Below are 11,116 nucleotides of genomic sequence, written 5' to 3' on the forward strand. Positions count from 1 at the left end.
AGTCAGATCTTGGATTGGATCACGTCGGGCTAATTCATCCTTGATGTTTTCCTTCAAGTTCAACATGTATTGTGATACTAAAGCATCATTGTTCCAAGTAAGTTGCATGGATATACGTCGGAATTCGGTGGCATAAATTGCGGCAGGGCCAGTTTGCTTCAAAAGACGGATCTCGGCTTCTGCGTTCACTACTGGGTTAGTGTCACCAAACGTGGTTTTAATTACCTTCTTAAAATGGGCGTAGCTAGTGAAGATTTCTTGGGGTTGGTCCTTGTCATCCATGTTTTTGATATAAGGTTGCATAAAGTTAAATGCGCTTCCAGAAAGACAGTTGATAGCATAGAGAATTTTGGTACGGTCACTATTGAAGCGAAGTTCGTCGGCAGCAAAAATAAGAGATAATTGGACAAAGAAGGAATCACAGTAACTTGGGTTACCGCTAAAAGGAGTTGGTGGTTTTAAACGTAAGGATGAAGATTGATAATGTTGGGACTTCAGGACAACGTTGTTGGCAATGTAATCGTGAATTTCGGTACCTAGGTCAATAATTTGTTGACGGTGTTGTTGTTCCATAGCTTGCATACGTTGTTCCAACGAGCGGTTGATGTCGAGAATTTCGTTTTGTCGTTGGATCATGCTGTCCAGGGCTTGGACTTGTTCCTCGGTAAGGTTGGTCATGGTTTGGGATACGATAGTTGTATAGATTTGGAATCAGGAGAAAATTCGGACACAGAGGGCAGAAAAGGAAGTATTCAAAATAGTTATTTTGATCAGATATAATGTCAGGAGCGGACAGGCGGACAGGACAGACAGAAGAATACTTGCTTACAAGAACAAAGAAATAAAAGATTATTATTATTTTTATTATAAGAGAGAGAGAGAGAGAAAGAAGAAAAGAGGAGAGAGGGTTGTTAGATAATATATCTGATGAAGGGGAAGAAAGAAGAGGGAAAGTTAGGCTATATTTATAGTAAAGGATTGTATAGATATTTAGCATAAAAATAAGCAATGACAAAGTTTAGTAAGTCATTACTTATTTATGACACATATTCGATGATTGATAGCTGACACGTAGATGACAAGGTGCTGACAAAGAATTATCAAAATTAATGCATCTACGTGACACGATCATGACATATAGCATGATGCTCAAAAAGCAATATTGGGTTGGATATTATGTCAACAATGTTATGCATATGGGTAATCGAACATCAAATAGAGTCGAGTCTACACATGCAAACATCAAAAGAAGTAACAACACTTCGTCTGGTAGCATGGCTGTTGTTACAGAAAAAATTGATCTGTGGATTAAAAAAAGAGTACGTAATAGCTGAACCACAGTTTATATTTTGTTTGCAATTCTAAAAAAAATCTGTTTTCTAGGAAGACTACCGCAACTTACAGTCAATCAAATAATCCGTCTCTCAACGACCAGTTTTTTTAGAACATGATATCATGGATAAACTTTCCTTGATAAAATTGAATGCTTCCAGCTTTGCTTTCGAAAACATCAAGAATGAGTTGATGGAAATGAAAGCTTCCGAGGAAAACCCTGTCCACGTAAGCCATGTCTTATCTGGTGGGAGCTGCCTCTGTAAGCTTAGAAGAAATTTTAGGCTTCCATGCAGACACATCCTTGCTGTCTCGTTTATCGAAGGAAAACTTCCATTATACGTGATTCACCAAAGATGGAGAATCTCATATTTTGAGGGCAGCGGTAAAAATTCAATGTCTTACAAATTTTATTATCCTTCTTAAAACTAAACTAATAATAATGTACTTCATAGTTGCTACCGTGGCCGAAGTTTCTGCCGAATTGGCTAAAGGTTCTCCGGACGAATTGGATATCAATACAACAGAAATCCAATTAAGACTGGAAAAATTGATGTCTTTGTGCAAGGTTTTGGGGAGCCAACAAGAATCCGTTGATCTCATAAAGGACATGGATGCTTTGATCAGTAAGTATTCAAACGATCGTTTAGAAAACACTCTCGCACCAAAAATTGTCGAAATACAGAAGGGTCGTCCTAAAGGCACCAAAAGAAACACGCTTGGTGTGGAGCACGAAGACTAAAAAATATCTAGCGAGCAAAAAAATGCGAAAAAAAATAAGCAAGAACAAAAAAAAGTAGAAAACAACAAAACCCAAAAAAATAAACCAAGTCTTCGTAAGCCATCGACAACAGCCATCAATAAGCTCAGATCAAAGTAAATTTATACCCTGCTTAATATTTCACGGTATTAATATCTGTATTTTTTTAGATACAAACCATCTGAAGTAGTAACACGCGACTCTGACAATAGCAATCTATTCAAGATGCTAGATAGTCAGTATGCCAACGATGTTCTCGGATTTGTTAATCCCACTCCCGATGGCAATTGTGGATTTCGCGCTGTCAGTGCTGCTGTTTTTGGACACGAAGAAGCCTGGATCCAGGTCAAAAAAATGATGTTAGCTACTTTTTTAAAGTATGCTAACTCCATTTATGACAGCTACGCTTTAAACGAAGCCTACATAACAACAAAACTTCAGTCAACAAAAGCGCCATGTCTTGACAATTTGAATCTTTGGTTTGATTGTTATGGCTGCCCTCAAATAGTTGCTGATACGTTTAGACGACCCGTAATCTTGCATGCAACAACGCCAAAAACGGACAAATACGATAATCTGTGGAGGGATGATGACGAAAACGTCATTTATACCAAGGATGCAATAACTTTTGTGCCATTTCTTGGTTTAGATTTGGAGAAAATGAATGAAACTATTGTTCTTTTTTTTATTAACAGTCATTTCTATATGATTGAGCCCATCGTTGACTCCAAAACCAAGAAAGCCATTATCCCAAAAAAATGGCCAACCATCAATTTCTCTCATCAAAAAATATTCAATGCGCACCGGGACATCTGTGTTAACGACGTATCTGAATATTATCAAAATAACTAAATCTTTTTTTTTTTTTTTACCTATCACTTATCCTTATTATACTTATTCTTATCACATTTATCCTTAAAATTATAAAAAAATAAAATAAAAAACTTAGACAAATAAACATGAGATTGAACTCAAAAGCACAGTAGGAACAGTGATGGAATTGTTTAAACTATTTAACATCATGTTTGCATCCATTATGTGTGAGAAAAAGTATGGTGCGCGAAAAAGTGTGGTGCGCCAGCAAAAAAAGTATGGTGCGCCAGCGAAAAAAGTATGGTGCGCCAGCGAAAAATAGTATGGTGCGCCAGCGAAAAAAACGTATGGTGCGCTAGGGAAAATGAATGGTCCACCAGCCAAAAAATGTAAGGTGCGCCAGCGAAAAAAAGTATGGTGCGCCAGCGAAAAAAGCATGGTGCGCAAGAAAAAAGTTCAATGTGCAAAAATTATTTTTGGTCCGACCCGGAATTTATTATTTGACCGGCACAGAAAAGTATGGTGCGCGAAATTTTTTTTTCAAGCAAAAAGTATGGTGCGCGTATAATTAGCCATCAAAAAAATGGTATATGCATCCAAATCAAATTGCTTGTCGCTAATTTGCTTCCATTGTCTCAGTCCCTTTCTTTCTTTCTCTGCTTTCTTCTTCTTCTTCTTCTTTTTCTTCTTCTTCTTCTTCTGATAGCGTCCTTGCTTTGATCGTTCCCTATTTCGTCCAGTGTTGCTCTGCCGCTGCTTCTAGGGCTTCTTCTTCTGCGGCTTCTCTTGCGGCTCCTCCTGCTCCTCTGCCAGTAGCACTTCCTGCGGCCCCTCCTGCGGCATCCTTTGTGGCTGCTTCTCCTGTGGCTTCTCCTGCGGCTACTCTTGGGGCTTCTCCTGTGGCTTCTCCTGTGGCTCCTGGTACGGCTCCTCCTGCGGCTACTCCCGCGCCCTTGTCTGCTGCTCCATTTGTGGCGGCCCGCCCCCTGACTTTTTCGCCCGTCAGTATGAACGTAAGTTTTTCACCATGGTAATGGTTACTCGATAAAAGTAGCCTACATCTAATGTTGTATCTCTCTCTAGTTGGTGACCGTTTTCGACGTTTTCCTGGTGTTATTGTACACGCAATCACCACCACCACAAAAGCCATTCGATTGCCCTTTGCTCGTGTTGCTAGAGGGCAGTTGGAGTTGAATACGTTCGTAAGGGAGTATATTTTCTTACAACGAAACATGGCCGCATCACAGGTTCGAAACCTTCTCCTGGCTTTGATCCTTTTTTTAATAAATGATGGGGTGCTCACGGTGCGCCAACATGCTTGTAAGTTGTTCAATGATGTTTTCAAAATCACCTTAACTTATTTATCTTTAACAAACAAAATTGTAGTGCTTCACTCACCCAACCAAACACGTTCTGAGTTAGAATCAATCCGACTCGCGTTGAAACTTGGAGCCTTTATTGCTCAGATTGTAGAGGACGCAGGTCTTACCCCTTTGTTGTTGGTGGCATTGTTCCCTCCATCCAAATTACAACGGGCAAGAGTAGCAGTCTTTGCGGACTATAAAATGTTTTTGCAGGTTTAAACCTGCGTGAGTTATTCCAAAATCAACGGTTCCCTTCAGTTCTAGCTTTCGGTGTCGAAACACTGTGGGACTTCTACAATCAGTTTTTTTAAAACAAAAATAAAACATTTTTTTTGTTGACGACATTCATAGTACAGAGAGTGAGAGAGTGAGAGAGTCAGTGACAATGACAAAGAACTTGAGCTAGGTACCAGATTCTCTAACCTGAAAACCGATTCTTTTGAACAGGGTGTTGTGTTTATAGGTAAGTAAAATATAAGGCAGTAGATAAGTAATATGAGACTGTTTATAAGATTGTCTTTATTATGTAATAAAATGGACAAGTATTTATATAAAAATGACTGTCTGCTGTGCCACTATCTTTAGTGTATCTTTGAAGTTGTTATCATTTTCCCAGTGTGTATCCTGTTACCTTTAACTGCTTATTTTGTAGATATGTTACACTTGGAATTACTGTCATCTTAGACACATTGTCCTTCCAAAACTTTAGTACCCCTAAGTCACTGTGTTCTTGTAACCTTGTGATGGGATAGTACCAACTATCTATATTGGGTAATTGATTCCTTCGTCATTCTTAATGTATTGATGTCAGAGATATGGATTTATTTGATGTAGCAACAATATAGCAGATCACCACACACAGAATCTCTGAACTTATAAGGGAATTGTTATTTTCACCCCTTCTTTTCTTATTTTCACCCCCTCGATTTATTTTTGTCTTTTTTGACCTATGGAACTGCGTATTTGATTTCACTTATATTTTGACATTTCGGCGGGACTGCTCTGTCAAAGCATTAATAAATTGTACCTTTTTACTTTCATCCCACTCCCGTTACGTTTGTCGTAACTTTTATTGTTCTAATAGGGGGTCCGAAGCATTAAAAATAAAAATTCCGAATTTTTTTTTAAAAAATCCCGTAATTTTTCCCCCAGCCAAAAATTCAGGAACGGACAATAAATTTCGGTCAAGAAAAACCACGGACGATAATTATCGGTCGAGAAAAATGACGGACGATAATTATCGTCCGTGGATTTGACGTCATAAATTATGACAAAATTGCCATAAAAAGTAATAAATAGTTTATTTTTCTTTATTTTACGTCATAAAAAATGACATGCAAATGTCACCACTCATCTAATTATCATATATAAACCTCGTTTATCCCACATTTGACTTACCTTCTTTCTCTGAAATTATTTTTTGAATTGTATCAACTAAAATGCCCGGTCAACGTAAACAAACTACTGCTAAAACATCCAAGAAAACGTCTTCCAAAACAGCTTCTGTTGATGATAGCCAACGTGGATCCAACACTAGTCCTGTCACGCCAAAGCGATCATTGGTTACTTCGAGGAAAATATCAAGCTTTTTAAAGCATACATCGGTGTACATGATAACGCTGCCCCTGGAGCTGCTACCATAGTCAAAAAGCGTGAAATCATTAATGGTATGATGAGAAAACTGTTGGCTGACAAGGCTATACGCACCGATTGGACGCCGGATCAGCTTATGAAACGTGTTGCCCGTCTTTTTACCAAGTACCGTTAAATAGAGAGAAAGTTGAATGGCACTGGTTTTGGTTTGACAGAAAAGGATATTCGTGGAGGTATCAGCAGTATCGAACAAAAGTGTGATTTCGAATGCCCTGGATTTGAACGATTGTCGACTTTGCATGGTGATAGGCCTAATACCCAATCTGTTTGCGTAGCTTTCCACGGTGCTCCTGGCGGTACTGAGTATACGTTCTCTAGTAGAAAAGAGCCCACCATTACGGCAATTGATGAACAAACCCGTGCTGTTTTTGGTGAGAGCGAAGAGCTTGAACGAGCTCAGCCAATTCGATCTGCTTCTGAGGAGCCTTCAGCTCGTACTCGTGATCCTTCTGTTGGCCCTTCGTCTCCTGGACCATACATGATTCCTCGCTCTTTGTCTCTCGAGCCTGCAGGTGCCAACGATACGTCTTCTCTTCCTGTGGTTCCTGAAGATCGTCCTAGACCTCGTCGTAGTTCGATGTCATTAGACAGGGAGGTTGCTGAAATCCTTGGCGCGAATGCCTTCAGCGACGATGATGATGATGTGGACACTGTTTGTGTTAATGCTGGTTCCCGTCGGGTTCGTGGAAGCTCTAGTAGTACTCGTGCTCCTGGTGGTCGTGCTGCTTCTGGCGGTCGTGGTTCTCGTGGTGCTCGTGGGAATGTTCGGTCGTCCAGATCTCGACCTGAAATGCCTTCAGTTGACCGTATTCGTGTATATCCCGATTACGCCATGAGAAACAAGAGGATGAAGAGGGATTTCTCTTCAGAATACCGTGAAGCCCAGTTGAGAAGGGATGAAGTGCTGAGAGACAACAGCCAGAGGGAGTTCGAGTTGGGTATGACGGAGCTGTTGGTGACGAGTCTTCGGACTAAAGCGTTCAGAACGACGTCCTTCACGGAAATTGCCCAACACATTGCGACATTCCGGCAATCATTGAGGGAACCTCTTGAGAACGCTCGAGGTAACGAAGAGGCGTATTCAGTAAGAAGCGATAGTGAAGGTGAACCCGTCCTTGACGGTAACGATGATTTCTCTGATGATAGATCGGCAGTAGTTAGACGTTAGTTATTTTTTTCTTTTGAATAAAACCTTTTTTTAAAACTAATATTTACCTGATTGTATCATCAATGACCTTCTACAATCCCTCATTCATTACAATAATAAATTTGGTCATAACTTCCAAACTATAATGCACTTTTCATCGATATAATCTGTTTATATTTTATTTCGTGCGAAATGTACAGTGTAATCTGCCAATACTAGATCCACAACCGAATCCCTCCATCTATTCAGTGTACGACCAGAAATACTTTTGATGTTGTCGAACGATTGAAGCAACAATACATCCTTTCTTGACTGATCTACATCTACGTCCTCAAAAAAATCGCCAGCAAAATTGTCGTTTTCAGTAATCAAGAAATTGTGCAAAAGAGCACAAACAGACACAATGTCGTCGATCTTCATCACGTCCTCGTTGCAATTTATCTGGATAGGAATGTTCTTCAAGATTCTCCATTTACCTTTCAGTACACCGATCGTGTTCTTGACGGCAACTCTCGCAGAAGAATGTCCCTTGTTGAAATCTTCGCACTTCTTGGATTTCAGTACCTGACGTCTCCTGAAAGGGGTAAGAACGAATGGATGTAGAGCATATCCGGAATCACCCAGAAGATACTCATGGTTTGCACCATTACCACATGTGAAATAAAGGTGATCTTTATTTACCATAAAGCTGGCATGCTCTACACATGTGGCGTCACCCACTGAACCTACATGTCCTACTTGCGATCGAAAAATGATCATCCTTTCGTCGCATACGACTTGACAATTTAGAGAGTAGAAACTCTTTCGGTTATAGTACGTTTCGGCATGCTTCGTTGGCTTCTGCGCAAGACGGAAATGAGTACCATCAATATACCCAATGCAATTTCGAAAAAAGTGGTACTTCTTGATTGCTGCGGCCGACAATTCTCTTTGCTCCTTGTTGGGCCAACGCATCAAATGTCCAAGGTTCTCATTAATTGCCTTGAAACAGCGCTGCGTGTAGTTGGTGACAGAGCCTTTACTAATCCCAAACAAAGTAGCAATTTGGTCGATGCTGTTGCCTGTTCCGTTGTGGCTCAATCGTCTTAAGGTCACCGGAAGTTGGATATGAACATCCATTTGGGAGACAAAACTCTTGTTGTTGAAGACAGGATGGTCTTCAATAAGGCGAAGAAGTTTCAAGAAAGACTCCTTCTTCATTCGACACATCTTGACACACTCTTCGTCATCCCACTTGAGAAAAAACTCACGGTACTGGTTAAGTTTAGGGATGCCTGCTCCACTGTTCAAAACGCGTTTCGTTTCTAATCCGCTCAATAATTCGTGCATCTCATCGGCTTGTTTATCCTCTTCAATGATGACACTGTGCTTATGCAAAGTTTTCATTTCTTTCAAGGTATGTTGTCTGGTTGATACTTTGGGCATTGTAAAGGTAGTTTATAGAGAGATTTATAAGTAAATGAGTAGTAAAAGAGGAGTAAAAGAGGAACTAAATCAGAGAAGTGCTAGAGTGTACTTTGACTAAGCGACAAGGTTTTTAGACAGTCACCCACACAAAAAAAGCTCCCGGAATTTTCAAAAAAAGCGCCCGATAATTTTACAAAACGTTTAATGTTTGGGACCCCCTAATGTCTTTATCAAACGAAAACACCTCTTACCTTTATGACGGTGATTTGCAGAAGGCCCTTCCCTTTCGAACCAGAAGAAATTTTGAAAGCGTCTACGAAGTAGATGATCTTAACGATGATCTCGACAATGATCTCGACGAAGAACTCGAGGGCGAAACCTTCGTCGTTTTCTCTACTTCTGCCCCTTCTCAACTTGAGTTTAGCTCTAGCGAAACTCTCGAAAAGTATGTGATCTATCACTGCAAGGACAACGGCTAACTTGTTTCTTTGGGCCGTTCTTGTTACTACCCCGATCGTCGCCTTAAGTCTTTGGATTTCAAGTGCGATCGCAATGAAAAAAACAGCAGTAAGTCCACCGGTAAAATACTTTCGAAGACAGGACGCACCAATTGCCCTTTCAAGTGGGTGGTCGGTTCCAGTGGGAGAAACGATCATGGTGTTTATACTGCAAAATTCACCTTGCACTTAAACCATACTGGACATAATCATGAGTCTGCTAATTTTTTCGCTGGTCATTCCACTGCATGCTCGATTGGAGAGAATCACATGAAGGTAATCAGGGATATGACGATTGCTAATAGCTCACCTCAAGATATTTTGATTTACGTTCGCTAAAACTTCCCTGGTGATTAATTCAGACCTATTACGCTTTACAATGCCAGACAGAAGATTTGTGAAGAGTATTTAGATTGTCGCTCCACTTTGAAAGCTCTCTTGAATCAGTTCTCTGAAGCCGACTCTGGATTTATTTACGCGTACAACTCGAATGAGGAGGTACCATCAAAAACCTTTTTTTTTTGCGCACTCTCATTCCTTGGAAATGGTTGAACGTTTTCCTCAAGTGCTTTTGATGGATTACACTTGTAAAACCAACAAATTTGGTATGCCATTCTTGCACGTTGTTGGCATGGATTGCTTCAATAAGACATTTTTTGTGTGCGGTGTTTTTTTAAAACACGAAACCCAAGCCAATTAGGAGTGGGCGGTTTCCACATTACGTATGAAGCTGTTTTGGTGCTATTTAGAGGAGATCAATCCTAGCGTTATTGCTATTGGCCGTGATTTCGCATTAAAAGGTGCTTTAGAGACAATTTTTGAATCCAGCACGATTCTTATCTGCCGTTGGCATATCAACAAGAACGTGTTGGCCAAATGCAAAAATATTGTTTAACAGATGATGACTGGAATACGTTTATGGTCAGATGGAATCGCTGTATGAACAGTTTCAATGAAGAAGAACGGGAGCGAAACGTGAGTGTCCTGAGAGATAATTACGGGTTGAACGCAGGATACCTCCCACTGTTTGCGTATCGTGAGTCAACATGGGTGCTGTTTGTGGTGATCTGCTATATTGTTGCTACATTAAATAAACCTATATCTATGACATCAATACATTAAGAATGATTAAGGAATCAATTACCCAATATAGATAGTTAGTACTATCATATCACAAGTTACAAGAAAACAGTGACAAAGGCTTACTAAAGATATGGAAGTACAATGTGTCGAAGATGACAGTAATTCCAAGTGTAACATATTTACAAAATAAGCAGTTAAAGGTAACAGGATACACACTGGGAAAATGATAACAACTTCAAAGATAAACTAAAGATAGTGGTACAGCAGATAGTCTTTTTTATATAAATACTTGTTCATTTTATTTCTTAATAAAGACAATCTTACAAACAGTCTCAAATTATTCACATACTGCCTTATAATTTTACTTACCTCAAAACACAAAACTGTTGAAAGAACATTTTGCGAATTCTTAGGATCAATACGCACCTTCACCTTTGCACTATCAACACATCCAGAGTTGACGGTGCTCATAACAAGTTGAAGCGAAGACTGATGGTGTGTACCAGTCATTTACACAAGGTTGCTAATTCGGTGAAGAGCACTATTACAAATCAATTACTTCTGATTCGATGAAAGAAATATAAAGTATATAAAAAAACAATTGTACTATATGTACGATTATAAGTCCTTGTTACTTTATTTGACTGAAGTTTTAACTATGAAATAATGTGGTCTATTTATACTATTTTAAAAGCTGACTGTTATTAGAATTGCTAGTCCGTAAATTTGTCTTGACTGTTGAATTCTATATGAATTAAAGGGTACGTTGTCGCCGACAGATTTCTTCAATGATTTCTAATAATATTTTCTATCGGCTCTTTCATTGTATTTAATTTGTCAGAATTCCTAATTTGGATAATATATATAAATTTGGATTAACGATGGTTTTATTTTATGTGCGTTTAACACAGTCGTAATTTCCATGGCTTGCGAACTGTGGGTGTTTTTAATAATGTCACCGCTGGTTTTCATTATTTGTTCACTCTTTTTATATCTTGCTCAAAATTGCCCAAGTAAGTACCACGACCACTCCGGGTATTTTTGCGTCAATTGCATTGGT

General features: G+C 39.4%; 2 protein-coding genes across 2 annotated transcripts; one reads left to right on the forward strand and one right to left on the reverse strand.

Moving 5' to 3' along the window:
- Window positions 1-2,317: 2,317 nt before the first annotated feature.
- On the forward strand, window positions 2,318-4,488 carry EV154DRAFT_566795 (uncharacterized protein; the record flags this gene model as incomplete). The annotated part of the gene is made up of 4 exons (XM_051605979.1): window positions 2,318-2,469; window positions 3,612-3,910; window positions 3,989-4,225; window positions 4,292-4,488. The coding sequence occupies 4 exons, from the start codon at window positions 2,318-2,320 to the stop codon at window positions 4,486-4,488; spliced, it is 885 nt and encodes a 294-aa protein (XP_051454489.1).
- Window positions 4,489-10,113: 5,625 nt separating this feature from the next.
- Window positions 10,114-10,566, reverse strand: EV154DRAFT_484475 (uncharacterized protein; the record flags this gene model as incomplete). The annotated part of the gene is made up of 2 exons (XM_051598658.1): window positions 10,114-10,302; window positions 10,426-10,566. The coding sequence occupies 2 exons, from the start codon at window positions 10,564-10,566 to the stop codon at window positions 10,114-10,116; spliced, it is 330 nt and encodes a 109-aa protein (XP_051454490.1).
- Window positions 10,567-11,116: the final 550 nt, after the last annotated feature.

This window comes from Mucor mucedo (assembly GCF_025094135.1).
Source record: "Mucor mucedo strain NRRL 3635 chromosome Unknown EV154scaffold_92, whole genome shotgun sequence".
NCBI lineage: Eukaryota > Fungi > Mucoromycota > Mucoromycetes > Mucorales > Mucoraceae > Mucor > Mucor mucedo.